Source organism: Microchirus variegatus (assembly GCF_963457635.1).
Source record: "Microchirus variegatus genome assembly, chromosome: 1".
NCBI lineage: Eukaryota > Metazoa > Chordata > Actinopteri > Pleuronectiformes > Soleidae > Microchirus > Microchirus variegatus.
In genome coordinates this window covers 20,543,537-20,560,391 of record NC_139802.1, presented here as the reverse complement: position 1 = coordinate 20,560,391, position 16,855 = coordinate 20,543,537, and the positions used below count along the sequence as shown (strand labels likewise).

Here is a 16,855-nt window from a genome sequence, read left to right as displayed (position 1 = left end):
GGTTGATATACGTCTAAGAACATGACTATAAGTGAAAGTGAGTTGGGAAAATACTTTTAATTCTGCTTTTAAATGTATTTTAACTTCATTAAAAGACAAAACCAAAGGTCTGGATTTATTATATTAGTTATATTTTGGGACTATTAGGGCTAGTAAAGAAAACTCTAGTCTGCCAGTTTTACTTTATTGAAACCATTATTTTCTTATTTTTATCCATCATCCATTATCTACTGCTTTCTTGTTTTTATCAAGAGTTGCATTTAAACCTCTCCTTTTATCCTCGTAAGAAGCATATACCAAAGGTCAGGTGTGACTTATTTTCTCTTCAGTTTTCATACTTTAAACTCTTGACCCAGGCAAAAGTCACTATTGGGACCAAAAACACTATCACAATAACTTTTTTAAGAAATAAATGAATGAATGAATAAATGTCACATAATAAAAGATAGTTCTTTTCTCCTGAGGGAAAAGTACAAGAAATCTGTGTATTTCATAAAATAACAAACTCTTGTTGTTATTGATATATGCAGTATTGAGCTTTTTATGTGATATAGTTATTGATGAAGCTCCACGGAAAGACAAAGAGACCTCACAGCCTGAGTGTTGTCGCCCATGCTCTCTCGCCACAGTCGAGCAGTTAACTTGGGCATCACTCTGGAGGTTTCTCCTCTGAAGATGTACGGCCTGTACTTGGAAGCAGTGAACGATTACATCAACGAGTCGTACGGCGAGGATGTGTGGAGGCTGATCGAGAACCGAGCAGAGATTCCCCACCTCAAGTTTGTCAGACATCAGATGTACAAGTAAGTTTGTTTGTTTCTGGGAGAAAAAGGTTGCAACGATATATATTGGATTTGTTTTCGATGCTTGAACAGCGATAGATTGTGTCTCCTGGGAAATAGCACGCAAATACAATAACATAGCTGTTAAACCGTGGAAATGATTCAAACTCACCATGTTGGGAGCTGAAAATGCTGCATGAAATGTGCATTTATATGCCTAAACAAAGCTCTATTTAGTAATATAACATTTTTAAGCCAACAGGGGAACTGAAAAAAATAGTAAGCATGACTCAGTATGATCATTTCATTATCCTAAAATAACACTTGATTTAAGATATTATAGCAATAATGGTTAAAAATAGGCTTTAATTTCTGAAAATGGGTCCATTGAAATCACTTTATGTTACATTTTAATAAGGAAACAGATTTGAAAGATGTTTTTATTGAACAATTAATTAAATAAGACCATTATTATTAATCATGAGCTTCTGGAATGGTAGGAAAGATGCCGGCTCCCCCTTGTGGGTTGATCATCATTTCAAAGTCAGTCACATAAAATTTTAGCACATTTTCTTCTCCTTTCTTAATTATCCGGCTGGTGGAAATTCAAAATTAAATGAGATATCATCCAATCCTGATTGAATTATGAGTGTAGAGCCATAATTATACATCTGTAGTGTTCGATGTCTCAGTCTTTTTTTTTTTATTAGCATGACTGACTCTAACTGTTAGTTGATTTATTTATTTATTTATTTAATTAATTAATTAATCATTTCTCTATTTGTTTGTTTGCTGTAGTGACAACTTGATCCTTCGGCTGGCAAAGGCAGCAGGCGAGGTCCTGGGGAAAACCCACGATGAGCTCATGTACGCCTTCGGGGTCTACATGGTGAAGAGGATCGGAAACTACGGATATGAGCGGATCCTGAAGGTGACGTCATCGCCTGTTGACCACTGTAGATGGAATAAAATGGCTGATAATATAGATAATATTTGTGTAAATTAAATGAAACGAAAGATGAGACACAAACACTTGCAGATGCAACGTCAGAATATGGACTTTTACCTCCAGACAATAATTAATGTCCTCCATTCTACTTATTTTTGTTGTCCAGGTGTTGGGGCGGAATGTGCGCGACTTCATCAACGAGCTGGACAACCTGCACGAGTACTTCCGATTCTCCTTCCCGAAGGTGCAGCCGCCGAGTTTCTGCGTGGAGGAGGAGTGCGAGACGAGTCTCACGCTTCACTACCGCAGCACCCGCAAAGGTTTCACCCAGTTTGTCAAAGGTACGAAAGAAGCACGGTGGAGGAAACGACGACCACTGCTAAACTGGGTTTCAGAAAAAACCCAGGCTCACATCTTTTATAGCTCAGATTTTGTGCTTGTGGCCTTATTTGAATCTGAAAATGGATACAAATTAGATGTACTTTAGATATTCAGATAGCTACAGATCAAACTTCATCCTTAAGGTATTTTGACCATAGCATGTCACAGACATGTTCATTAGGACACCAGGGAACTAGGTTCACTTGGAGAAATAGGCTGTAATATGACCCCTTTAAAGTGTCCAATTAACAATGAGCAATGGGGATTGGGTACCTTGCCCAGAGGTACCCGACCCCTTGACCTGGCAGGGACACGAACCAGCAACCTTCTACTCACAAGAGAAGTTCCCACTTCCAGTTAGACATGGGCTTCCCCCAACTGAAAATAGATAAAATAGAGAATCAAGTGCACTGGTTCTAATTTAGGAGGAATGAAAATGTCAATATATAGGACACAAGGGTTAGGACAAGACGGAGCCACTGTGGCGCCCCGTAAAGGCAGCAGCCAAAGAAGAAGAAAAAATATCAAAAATGTCTATATCTACTAAATCTAAATCTCAAGTAGGTTTTTCACACTTGCAAACTAGTCGTAACCGATGAAGAATTGTCTTTCTAAACTTGCCTCCATTGACAGAAATGTGTATATGTGTTCAACTGTGGAGGAAATAGACTCCAATATCCATGGTTTAGAAGTTAAAGCAATGACTTTGTCAGGCTGTCAGGCAGTATGTAATTGATCCAGACAACTCAGCTTCTGTCCTGAAAGTAAACTCACAGAGACCTGTTTTCACTTCCGACTTGACCTGAACACACCCATGGGCAGTGTGTGTATAACATATACAGTATATGATGTGTGTGTTTGACTCTTGCAGGGCAGCTCTCTCAGGTGGGACGACAGTTCTACAACACGGACATCGAGGTTGAAATCCTGTCCAAAGAGGAAACGGAGAAAATGACATACGTGGTGCGTATACTCAGTCACGCAGAGGTCACGCAGGTCCGTCAAATTATTCCATCACCTTCAATGGAGTTTGAGTGGGTTGAGATCAAGTGTTTATTGGCCTGGGAGTGAGTGTGTGTGATCATCCCAGCCAAACGTGAGCAGCAGTTAAAGCTCGGGTCAGTAATCGTGGAGAGAAGCTACAGGAGCAACGTCCCATCAGCTCTGTATCCTATCTGCCTACTGCAATTTTCAAAATCATAAGATGAGCAGTATTTTTTTTAAGCCAAAATGTGTATCGGAATATCCTTTTAGCTGAATTATTGTCTGGATCGACACACATATGTTACTCTACAGATTGAAGAGAACATCTTTGTGTCTGCACAGATCTGCACAAATATCATTTTGAATATGTTTTTTTAAGTGAAAATGTCATATTGCAATTAGATATATTCAAAATGGTTCAGCCCTAGTAGCTATGCTGTCATATTCTTTACAAAATGTCCAACTGCATTAAATTTTGTTTATTTTTTTAATTTACTTTTTCTTTAGTGGAGGTTGTCAGTGGTTTTAGAGTTCCGGACCACCTGAAATTCCTCAGAAGTGACATAAATGTTTTTTTTTTTTTTAACACAAGTTGCAAACCTGTGACATCATATCATCACATCTTTGAACCAAAATGACACAATTATTTGCCTGTCAGTGTTTTGTCAGCGTGATGACAACCGTTACCAGGTTACGGATGTGGTAAAGCTATATGGCACCGTCACTACCTGATCTTGCTCTGGAAACCTGATTTGCTCTACACATGCACTCTACACGTGCAGCCTGTTATTTCCTGTTATAGATACAGTTTTACGACAGGTTGTGGTCACATAATAAGAAACCCTTCCCTTACCCTTACTACATTACTAAATATTAATATGAAATACACCATTATTTTATACAAAATCCTACTAACTGCTGTAGAGTTCAGCGCGAAAACTAACCTGGAAAAACCGTGGGAAAAAAAGATCATGGGATACACTACCGTTCAAATGTTTGGGGTCACCCATACATTTTGTTTGTGTTTTCCATTAAAAGTCACACTTTAATTAATCAAAAGAGTTGCAAAATGAATAGAAAATATAGTCAAGACATTGACAAGATTAGAAATAATGATTTTTATACAAACCAGCAAAACTGTTTTCAGCTGTGCTAACATCATTGCACAAGGGTTTTCAAGGGTTTTCTAATCATCCAATAGCCTTCTAACACCATTAACAAACACAATGTACCATTAGAACACTGGAAATGGGCCTCGATACACTTATGTACATATTACATTAAAAAACAGACGTTTGCAGCTAGAATAGTCGTTTACCACATTAACAATGTATAGAGTGTATTTCATTTAATGTTATATTAATTGAAAAACCAAAACGTCGTCTTCTTCACGTTTTATCCAGGTCTACAAGATGAACTTTGACAACGCGGCCTTCAAGCACCGCATGCCGCAGCAGAAGACGGCGCCGAGCTACGAGAAGCTGCCCATGAAGCGGGGCATCTTTTTCGACATGTTCCCCTTCAGCGTCATCTTCCGCCGCGATATGACCATGTACCGCATCGGCGACGGCCTCAAGGAGGTCTTCTCTGACCTCCAGGGCAAGAAGGTCAACGAGGAGTTTACGCTAGTCAGACCCATGCTGGAATTCAGCTGGGACAACGTGAGTGCTGGTGAGGTTGCGGTTGAATGAAGGGGACAGCTACATCTCTGTCCTCATCCTTTTTACTTTCCCTGATCAGATATACACCCATCTGAACAACGTCTTTGAGCTGATGTCCGAAGCGGTGGTGGAGAGCAAGCAGAAGGTCAACATCCCGAAACTGAGCATGGAGGAGCCAGAGGAGAAAGAGGAGAACGAGAAGGCAAAGAGGGAAGAAGAACGAGGTACAAATGTGTTTTTGTTGGCGTCCTTTTTTTGCACAAAATTGTGTTTATTTTACCTCGATTAGGTCACTCATCTTTTACTCCCATCCTGGTCACATGATCAGCACAACCTTAAAGGAGACATATTATGCAAAATCAACTTTTTAATCATATTAATACTTATATGTGGGACTCTGGAGGCCCTATGAGTAGGCAATCAGGTTTTTGTGATCCACCTCAGTCTAAGTACAGGAGATAAAACATGTAATGTTGACTTCCGCACTCATTGCTACGTCACAATGAGACATTCCTGGAATTGTTGTCTCGTGGAGCTCCGCTTTGTCCCTAAAAAACACGAGAGTGCAGGCGAGGGCAATAGTATCAAAAAGAGCGGAAGTTGGCAAAGTGTTCTATTCCTGGCTGCACAGTGCAGCACAGAGTTCTACACAAACTTCCAGCCTCACAGGATTTGCATTTTATATATGACGGCAATGTGCCGGCTAGAGTCTGCAAATGATGGCTTTTCCAAATGCTAACTGCTGTTAGCTGCCAGAGCCTCAGTGACACTGACGTAGTTTCCTGTGTCTCATTTGCATATAAAGAGACAGGCGCTCAAAACTCAAAAAGCAGGGTGATTGAACTGCTGTGGTGCTTCATCCTTAAGGTATTTTGACCAAAGCATGTCACAGACATGTTCATTAGGACACCAGGGAACTGTGGTATAATATGTCTCCTTTAAACGCTTAGTGGAAGAATTCATGTGATATTAAGGTTTTCCGAGCACTCATGCTGAACATCGTGTCGCCTCATCCATGAATTCAACAGACACATACAGGAACTGAATTGGAATGTTTTTACTAAAAAACAATTTTCCATTCATATTTTTTTGATTTTCATGCATGAACCAGAAGAACTGAATTTATAATGCGCTGATGAATTTTGCAGACGAACATGTTGCTGTTCTACTAACGGCCAACTTGGAATTCACCAAGCCGTCCTCACTTATTCATGCACTCGTTAACTCTCATTCTGCCTCATCTGGACTCGTGTTCTCTGTCTCTCGCTGCTGCTGCTGCTGCTGCTGCTGCTGCTGCTGCTGCTGCTGCTGCTGCTGCTCGTCCTCCAGCAGAGGCAAAGGCAGTGGAGGAGATGAAGGGCTCCGACCAGGAGTACAACAGCGCTCCCACCCAGTACAACAGCTCTACCAACTCTGGAGGGGAGGATATTGAACTGCTGGCGTTCCAGACTATTACCGGTCAGAATTTTGTGTTTCCACTCTCACAATCTGCTGCCCTTCTTTTTGAAACGATTTTAAAAGGTTTAAACATTTGATGTCACTTCTCTTGCGCCTCTAAAGTCTCTTCCTGATTATTCTCAGGGAAATGTAGCGAGACCATCTTCGAGGACATGCGGGAGCCCCCGAAGAAGCCTCTACATCTGAAGGGCCAGATGAAGTACGTCCCTCAGTGGGACTCCCTCATCTTCCTGGGGACGCCCATGTAAGTTCACAGTGACTTAGTTTTTTTAGACATGAACTCTGGAGTGGGAAAATGTTCTAAAGATTGGGTTATTTTCTGGGTTTCCTGGACAGTTCTAGTTTTGAGTCAGCTGCTTGGCAGCAGAGGTTTAATTAATCATTTTAGTGCTTTATTTCATGAAGAAAGCCTCAGTGGCTCTATACAGTTTCGTTGTTATTTTTCCCCCCTTTCCAATCTATTGCTATGCTATTGCAATTTTGTGGTTATCCCTCTTGAATAACTTTGAGACACCCATGGGTCTGCACCTGTGTCCCAGCTATTCTCCAAGTTTGGTGTACACTACCGTTCAAAGGTTTGGGGTCACCTTACAATTTTTTTGTGTGTTTTCCTTTAGAAGTCACACTTTTATGCATCAAAAGAGTTGCACATTAAAAATAAGGACATTTCTAAGTGACCCCAAACCTTTACACATACACTACCATTTGGGGTATAATTGTTCAATAATAAGAAATAATACGAAAAAGCTTAAGTAACCAGTTATTGGTCAACACATGTCTCTCCAACCTGCATTTAATGCAACAAAAATTTATTATTTTCAATAAAAGCATCAATAGTAAATATGTAAAACGGGTAATCAGGTAACTTTTGGATGAAAAGAAAAAAGTTTTATTGCCTTAGCAACATTTACCAAGTTTCTAAATGTGTAATATTTGACTGTTTAGTCAACCTCATGTAATAAATACCCTCTGGGTGCTATATTTTGTACCAGCACATAAACTCATATTGTGAGCATCACGTCTTACTGTACTACGAGACTGAAACAGGCTATTGGAGATGTATTGTACACACAGCGAGCACAGTGTTTCTAATTTAATAGTTATGTGCGAAGTCTTCCTGTTTTTCTGATCTGCTCACATATGTTACAGTTGCTTTTGTCTGCTGCTCATATTAAAAATAAAACTCAACACTTCCTCCATATGTTTCACACCCAAACATTCTGGGTAAGTTCAGGATGCAGAGCCTTAGTTTCTCACATGTTTTTTTCTTCTGTGAAACCACAAACGGAGTGTTAGATTTCACTTAATTGAAGACAAAACAGAAACACAAAACAGCATTTCGACTTGAACTCTTATGAGTTTCACAGGCGTTTCGTCGTGTTCTGTTGTCAAAGCCATTCTCTCTCATGTTCCTTCTCCTTGTGCCGTTGCAGCATAGAGACGGTGGAGGACATGATAAAGATGGGCGTATACGTGAACGATCTGAACCTGCACGACTCCAGCAGAGAGCTGATTCTGGCCGGCACGCAGCAGTCTGCTGAGCTGCAGCTGGCCCTCGATCAGGTGAAGGAAGGAAAACAATAAATCTCTCACATCCTGAGTCCCAAGATACAGAAAATCAACGTTGAGAAAAACTTGTTTATTAGGATCCCCTTAAGCTGTGCCCGAAAGCTGAGTTTCCCCAAAGTTTCTATATACACATTGTAATATATTTTTTATGTATATGTATAAACACATATACATATACATATATATATATAAAAAAATATATATACAGTATATGTGTCTATATATGTATAAATATGCGTGTAAATGTGTATATTTATATATGTGTGTATGTATATATATATATATATATATGTATGTGTCTATATATATATGTATATATATATAGACACATACATATATAAAGGCACAAGTGTCACAAGAGACGTTAATCAGAATATGCTTCAATTATTAAATCCACAAAAACTAAATAAATGCAAAATCAAACGACATAAACCATACATACGGTGTCACAGTGTACACCAAGTGTCAACCATATTGTGCATAGCAACTAGTAAGTAACTAGTAATTAATTTGGTTTTTAACATCAGGCTGACAGTGTCCGTTTATAGCTGTTTTTATTCATACCATAGGACATTATTATTATTATTATTATTATTATTATTATTATAACATTGAGTGCACAAAATGTAAGAACTGTCATTTCTCTCTATGAAGCCGTCAGCCAGGTGAGCCCAGGTGAAAGCTCTGCTCCCCTATTGAGCCCAACCACTAAATCCACTTCAGTCACGCTGGAGAGATGTGGATTAAAGAGATTAAAGAAGGCAAAGGGGGATTTTTTATTTTTTTTTGCTTTTAGAGAGGTGAGACTGTAACCATCGACTCCTGTGTCCCGTTTTCAATCCTCTAGGAGCAACAAAAATATGCTCAGCTAATGGAAATCATCAAGAAGCTGGACGAAGAAAAGAAGCGGGGAGACTCTCTGCTGTACGCCATGATCCCTAAAGCTGTAGCCGACCGCCTCAGGAAGGGGATCACTGCACTGGAGACGTGCCAGGTACAAGCCAGACAGCGATGGAGAGGTTTACTCAGGAAAAAACACAACATGTTACGGCATCAGTTTCTTAGAATCTGCCTTCACTGCTTCTTTTTTTTAAATAATGCCTTTGAAGTTATACTTAAATTATTCTGTGACCATAGCATCCAATGCACTCATGGAGAGCATGTGTCATTCATCTCAAGTAGTTTTCATTTTGCCCTCCCTGACTCAACAGGTCACAGATCACTGTGTGTAGCCTTTAGTTTATCAAAACTCGAACAAATTGTTATGTTTTGTTTGTCCATTGTGTCCAACTGTAAAAAGTCCAAAATGGTGGCCACCGTAAAAACATTTTGGACCCAAATGGCGGCCACTGTAAAAAGATGGTAGTGGTCCAAAATGACGGCCACTGTAAAAAGATGGTGGACCAAAATGGCAGCTACTGTAAAAAGATGGTGGTGGACCAAAATGACGGCCACTGTAAAAAAGATGGTGGACCAAAATGGCCACCACCGTAAAAACCTGTTGGTCCAAAATGGTGGCAACTGTAAAAAGATGGTGGTCCAAAATGGCCACCACTGTAAAAATAAAAATATTTTGGTCCAAAATGGCCACCACTGTAAAAAAAAAACATGTTGGTCCAAAATGGCCACCACTGTAAAAAAAAAACATTTTGGTCCAAAATGGCCACCACTGTAAAAAAAAAAACATTTTGGTCCAAAATGGCCACCACTGTAAAAAAAAAAAACATTTTGGTCCAAAATGGCGGCCACGTAAAAACATTTTGGTCCAAAATGGTGGCCACTTTAGAGCTGACTCCAAAAGGAACAGTTAACCCCTAGATAATGATATGATAAGTACATCACAAAAGCATACTAAGAGAAAAACAAGAACAAAAATAAACATCTAATTGATGACAAGGAACATGTGACTGATACAATGCACGGCACAAACAAGGAGAGACAGTTGACATATTTATAAAAACTGAGTGTGCGTTGCCTTGTGTTGCAGGTTTTCCCAGACGTCACCATCCTGTTCAGCGACGTGGTCAAGTTTAACGAGATCTGCATCCACATCACACCCATGCAGGTGGTGGACATGCTCAACGAGATCTACATCGTCTTTGACACGCTCAGCGAGAAGCACAACGTCTACAAGGTTGGGCCAAGAGAGCGGAAAGTTCTTTTTTTATCATACGTTTTGCAATTTTCTTGCAAAGAAGTCAACGTTTTCTCAGTTGCTATTGGGACTCAGTCAGAAAGCTCCATTCACAGCAAATCATATGTACAAATCATCTCCCTCCAAATCTGTCCAGGTGGAGACGATCCGAGACGCCTACATGGTGGTGGCGGGCGTTCCCAACAAGACCACGTTTCACGCACACCACATCTGTGACATGGCTCTGGACATGCTGAGCTCCATCGACCACCTCAAAGACCCGTCCACTGGGGACAACATCCAGATCAGAGTCGGTGAGTTCTTCTCACATTTTTGGTGGAAGGAAGAGAGATTTTCCCTGAAGAGAAATCGGTTTCAGTCAGCAAATGAAGATAATGTTTCCACAAGGGGTCACTGTTCAGTATGTGACACAGTCTATTGAAGCAAACAGAGTTTTCAAATCATTGACTCAGGCCATGATTTAAATAATACCATTTTCACTGCCACCTGTGATTATGTTGAATACCTACACCAGGTTTCCAAGAGATACAGTATATGTTTGATTAAAAATAATCACAACTTCATTTTATGCATGTTATTTAAAACATATGCAAATAAATCTGAAGTAAAAAAAAATTTAAATAATAATTGCACGAGCCACTTGGGAGTCCTGAGTTTTTGGGAGTAACAGTGTGGGCTATAGTTTGTTTTTGCACTTTCATGTGAATTTTCGTCATATTTTTCCATTAGAAGAGTTTTGTGCAGACTGACATGAGGAACTCTGTAATTGTCATAAATTGGTGCTAATTAAAACAATGGAATTTAAAAAGGGGAAAAACAAACAGCCGTGCTCAGAGAGTTGATGAGTATAAGCTCGAGTCGTGTTCCCGCTCACAGGTATTCACTCGGGTATGGTGGTGGCCGGCGTCGTGGGACTGAAGATGCCTCGCTACTGTCTGTTTGGCGACACCGTGAACACCGCCTCGCGGATGGAGAGCAACGGAGTGGTGACTATACGCTAACATATACATGATATAACGATATAACTGTGCCCAGACAAATGTGCCAAATAATCCCCTGCAACTGCAGAAAATGACTGCAATAACATTCATGATTCCCCCTCAGTCAAAGCGATTACCATGGAAAACCATTTGCCCGTTTAATGACTCCACTTTGCTTTTAAGTTAATGCATCGGGCTAATCACTTAGTTTGTTTCCCATTAGTTACAGTAATAAGATGTAATGTTGTGTGTGAGTAATCTGTTCCATGAACGCAAATTAAAAAGCAGGCTTTTTATTCCATCACTATACAGTACATCCTCCCCCTAAAGGAAAACAGCTCATTTTAGAGTCCACTGAGCAAAATGCTTTCACTTTTAACCATGAGAAAGTTTCAGTTCAAACAAATCTGGTGCTTCCGATATCAAGGTTTAGCAGTAGTGTGTGTGTGTGTGTGAGCAGGGCATGCAGATACACATCAGTCAAACCACCAAAGACCACCTGGAGCACGAGCCGTACAACATCGAGGAGAGGGGGAAAATCTTTGTCAAGGTGAGAGGTTAACTTCACTTCAGCCACATGCACGCAACAGGTCAACACACGCAGGCTCATATTTGGTTTAAACCAGTGGTTCTCAAACGCGTTAACGGCGTCAACGTTTCCATGACGACTGACCGGAAAGACGTAACGCTCGTGACGTCATGCTTACATGACTACCGATTGTTAAAATGAGTCTCGCTAAACTTTAAAAACAGGCACACGTGCATTTCAGTAGAGCTAACACAGCTAACAGAGATAACTGGTAAATGGAGCCTGGACTCCAGTGGCGCGGCACTTAAACATGACGTCACACACATCTTTTTCCTGTGACGCCGTTAACGACCGCTAACCGCCCTTAGCACATTAACGTGCCCAGCACTATTATTATAATTATTATTTGATTAATTGTTTAATTTTCTACACACTCCGATAAAAGCAGTCACTTACCCTGATATATACAGTAGAACAGTATTTCTGATTTTCCTCCAAGTACCACAGAGAGGAAGCGTGCGTACCACTGGTGGCCTTCTAAATCTAACATCTGTTGCTCACAGCACCGACCTCATCAGTTCTGCACCTGCGTCAGAGGAAATTACTTTTTACACTTACCAGCAGATGGCAGTAGTCCGTGTTTGTCGCACAGGCTGTATGAAAACAAGCCCGCCGTAAAAAACAAACAAAAAACACAACCATACACAACTCCGCCCTTGATTGTTCTATACCTTACCAATCTAGGATAATTAAATAAGCCTATACCTTCCTCATAAAAAACACTTATGAAATTTTCACTAAATGAAAGGCCCAATTCAGTGAGTTAGACATGGAAATATTTGCCAGATGTATTGTAGAAACACTGTGTTCCTCTGGAGAGCAGAGAAGCGAGGGCAATCTGGAGGATTATTTTCATCTTTCATCTTTGGTGTTTTTATAGCATTTGGAGCTTGCAATGTTGCATTACTGCTCTCTTCCCTTCTTATTCCTAATTCCTTCTTTATTCCTAAGTAGTTCAGACCTGATTTGAAACCGTTTGTGGTTGGGTGCAGCGCTCAGAGCGTTCTTTTCTTAAACATTTGCTATTGAAATGTGGATTTTGGGTTTAAATGGTGCTTATATGGGGTGAATCGCTCGACTATAGCAGGTCTGGGTCCATTAGCTGCAGCCTGTCGATGCATGACGCTGGTGCTGTGAGGGAAGGATGGGATCCACAAGTTGAAATAATCCAAACTGTGGCTGCTGTAAAATGCTACCACTGTGTTTTATCTCTCTAAAAAATTGAATGCATGACTTTTTACTGAGTTTTGAATATGACTGGTTCTTTATCCACCGAGTGACATGTAAATAAAACCTTTCATGTTCGGTTATGTAACACTGGAAGCACTTTATTCCAAGAAGAGGTGCGTCGTCTCTGCCTGTGGTGGGAAACCTGCTGATCCGATTGTCTGAGGTTTTAATACTAATAATCCAATTTTACTCTCCAAATATCAAACAGGGCAAAGGCTACATGAAGACCTACTGGCTGAAAGGAAAGAAAGATCTATCGTTCAAAACCCCGGCAGAGCTGCGCTACAGCAGTGAACAGAAAGACTCAGAGGACAAAAGCTCTAATGGGTGAGTAGACAAAAGAATAAGAAGAGTGAGCGCCTCACTCTGTGGACTCACAATGCCCCCTGTTGATTCAGTTAGAGCTGTGCTTGTTGATGCAGCAAAGCAAACTTCTTTAGGTGCTTTTGAGTGTCACAGACTTATATATAGTAGAATTAGTAGAGAAGAAGATAAAGCTCTTTTAATTAGGTCCAACAGTTGTTTTTTATTATCGACTTGCCTTGTTTGGAGGAAATTCTCCAGAAAAGAGCTGTAAATGTCCTGAAACTAAATAATTTGTGTGTCATCAGTGACACGCCTTCCTCAGACCTGTATGATTGTAAATGGTCCATATTTATTTACATGCTGTCAGGAGCAACATGGGTTTGCGTGTCTTACCCAAGGATACATGGGCATGTAGACTAGCCGAGATGGGAATCAAACCCACAAAGGTTGTATATTAAGGGCCGTAGTCTCACATGTTTATCATCCATAGGGCTGCATGTAAAATTGTGTGATCTCTGACCACAGCTCTGAATGTTTGTGAACTCAACTAATGTGTGATTGCACCAGTTCCACGAGCAGCAATGCCAAACGCATGGCCTCCAACCTGAACATCGCCAACAACGAGGAGCAAGCAGACGGCAAGCCGAGCCCCAGTGACCTGCCCCTTGACACCCTGCCCCCACCAGAGGCCGCCAACGAGCCGCCCTCCAATTCCGCCGAGCCTCAGGAGAAGGAGAAAGCCAAAAAGACTAGGAACAACAAGGGAGCCAAGCTGGAAGTGCCCCAGGGAAACGCGGTGCCAGAATCCTCGCCACCAGCTGACGGGCTGGAGAACCCGGGTCCTTTACTGAACAACAAGAGGAACAGCTTCATGCAGCAGTACGCCAAGCTGCCCACGGCCCTGCCCATGCGCAGCGCCGCCTGCACCATTCTGTGAGAAGAATGAAAACACAATTCAAAAGGTGTGAAGCCTAATCAGGGGGCCAGACAAAGCAGCAGTTTCAACATCCTAATGATTCATGCTTACAGGTGATCCACACGTTCATGTCAAGATGTCAAAACATTTTCAGTTAAATAAGAGTAAAATACACTTTTTTTTAAGCATTTCCCATTTACTGTGTACAGTTACACTACCGTTCAAAAGTTTGGTGTCACCTATACATTTTTTTTGTGTTTTCCATTAAAAGTCACACATTTATTCATCAGAAGAGTTGTAAAATGAATAGAAAATATAATCAAGACATTGGCAAGATTAGAAATAATGATTTTTATTCAAAATAAAGAGCAGCAAAACTGTTTTCAGCTGTGCTAACATCATTGCACAAGGGTTTTCAAGGGTTTTCTAATCATCCAATAGCCTTCTAACACCATTAACAAACACAATGTACCATTAGAACACTGGAAATGGGCCTCTATACACCTATGTACATATTCCATTAAAAACCAGACGTTTGCAGCTAGAATAGTCGTTTACCACATTAAAAATGTGTATTTCTGATTTATTTAATATTATATTCATTGAAAAAAAAAGATTTTCCTTCAACAATTATAATTTCTAAGTGAGCCCAATCTTTTGAACGGTAGTGTATGTTGTTGCCGCAAGTGCATGATAATTAAAGCCTCCAGTGAAAAATATGTCATGGAACAAACCTGTGTGTTTGAAGAATGTGATTGGTTTAGAAAGTGAGAAAATGCCTTTAAAAAAATGTCAAAAATAACAACACGTCTCCGACCACATGTACCGAGAATTCACATGTTTCACAACATGCCTTCCTTATGTCGAGAAAAAAAGGAAGTACAACATCCTCTATACACAGAAACACATGCAGAGAGAAACAGAAGTGTACCACGTGCAACAGCGGCCGCGAGCGTGCAATTATTTCAGTTTCTCTTTATGCCATTTCCTGCTGAATCAATCATTGGAATCGCTTACACTTCTGCTACAGGGAATTACGTTAAAATTGACATGTTCACGTTTCTTTGAAGTGTGGTCGTACGAGGCAATGACACAAAGTCTGTCCTTTGCACGAGACGGGCAGGCACAGGCAGTCATTAGAGGGCATAGAGAGGCTGCCCAGCAGGGACGCAAGGAAAAGGCGATTTTAGCCGCTTAACTAAAAGCTCACCCCATAAAATCTGCATCAGCTTAAGTGTATGCTCTCTTTCGCTGCTTTATCTTGCCGCCTCTCACGGTAAAAAAAAAATTAAATGTGTTTTTGCTTTGTGCACCTCGCACCAAAGTCCATTAACAACATCTGCAATTTTACATCACAGCAGATCCACTGCTGCCTGAATTACTAGGTTAAAATGTGCTATTATGTCACTTGTATGTTTGGAATCCTTTGTTTTGAATTACCTAAGTAAGACTTATTAAATGAGGCAGCAGTAGATCAGCAGCTCGTGTGTCCCTATAAGCTAAAAACACAGATTTTCCGTTCCAAAATATGGCTTTCTAATAGTAAGATAAAGCAACAACAACTCTATTATTAAGGTAGAGTCAACCTAAGCTGGCCTGGATTTTAACAGTACAGTTTTCCCTGGTGTCCCTGTTTGCAGCTATATTTAATTTCTCTATATTTACTCATACAACCATACCCCTAAAACCTTGAACTATCCCTTTCAGGTGTACAATGGCAAGAAATTACAGGATGTGAACACTGGGAGAAATTAACGTGAGCGATCGTGTGACAGAAGAACAAATAAAATTTGATTGGAGAACTGAGAACAGACATGATGAAGGCTTGTTTTGTCATTTTCTTTCAATTAGACATAATTCAGCATTACAAGTATTTGGATAGAGTTTCACACCGTTGTCTAAATGAGTTTTCATTCTACTCTCTGTATGTAACTGACTGCATTCGTTTCACTGTATGATAGTATGTATTTATATAAAAACTGTATGTACAGGCACTAAAAATACCATGTTTCTGTGTATTTGTACTAGGGTCATGAGTGTGTAGCTTCTGGTCATCGAGTTCTTGTGTTCCCACTCATACCAATTGGGTCATGGGTCAAACACTGGGGTATGAGTCTTCAGACTCTTGGAGAAACCTTTCCAGTGTCCAAGAAAATGCTAGCCAATCAAAATCTAGAAAACCAAAATTCAGACTTAAACCAAAATTGAATCGGTTATTCTTTGGTATATAGAACAAACTATAAAAACGATTAAACCTGTGGGTTTGAAACTTGAAACTAGAGAGAAAATTTTGCTCAATTTTAAAGTGGATCCAATAAAAAGAGTAGGATTACACTCACTAACAATTTTCCTAAGCCTAAAATCTAATCAGTAGAGTAAAATCCTCCCTTCTCCAGACCTACAACGCACTTTAATGGCTTCAATGAATTCAAATCATGTCATTGTCACAGCAGAGAAGATGGAAGTGAATGATCGCGGTCAATATAGCCAGAAGCTAATGATTTAAAGGAATAATGTGTAAGATTTAGTGGCACCTAGTGGTGGAAGTTGCACATTGCAACACACTAAGGGTCTGATTTACTAAGATTCCAAATAGAGAGCGCTAAATTGCTTGCGCGAGCAGAAAGACTGCGCCTGTTACTGGATTACATTTGGCGGGTGAACTACTAAGATTGCGAACGCAATTGACTACAGTTGCAGAAGTGGTTAAGACCGCCCTATTTAAATGAGGATTTTGCGCTAGTCAACATGGAGAAAGCACAGACTCAACAGAAGCGCAGAATGAAATTTGAAGCCACTGAACAGAAAGCACAGCTGACGTAACTGCGATGAGCAGATAACTGGGATCGAGGGATATGACGTCCTTGTTCCCCGGGTCCATAGGACCTTTTTATA

The 16,855-nt window shown here is 40.4% G+C and overlaps 1 protein-coding gene across 1 annotated transcript; it reads left to right on the top strand.

Moving 5' to 3' along the window:
• Positions 1-675: 675 nt before the first annotated feature.
• LOC310930204 (soluble guanylate cyclase 88E-like) lies at positions 676-13,981 on the top strand (the record flags this gene model as incomplete). The annotated part of the gene is made up of 16 exons (XM_083893118.1): positions 676-803; positions 1,581-1,713; positions 1,898-2,072; positions 2,984-3,075; positions 4,500-4,757; positions 4,837-4,981; positions 6,087-6,215; positions 6,339-6,459; positions 7,649-7,778; positions 8,632-8,778; positions 9,772-9,918; positions 10,076-10,232; positions 10,816-10,925; positions 11,380-11,469; positions 12,947-13,065; positions 13,612-13,981. The coding sequence occupies 16 exons, from the start codon at positions 676-678 to the stop codon at positions 13,979-13,981; spliced, it is 2,451 nt and encodes an 816-aa protein (XP_083749244.1).
• Positions 13,982-16,855: the final 2,874 nt, after the last annotated feature.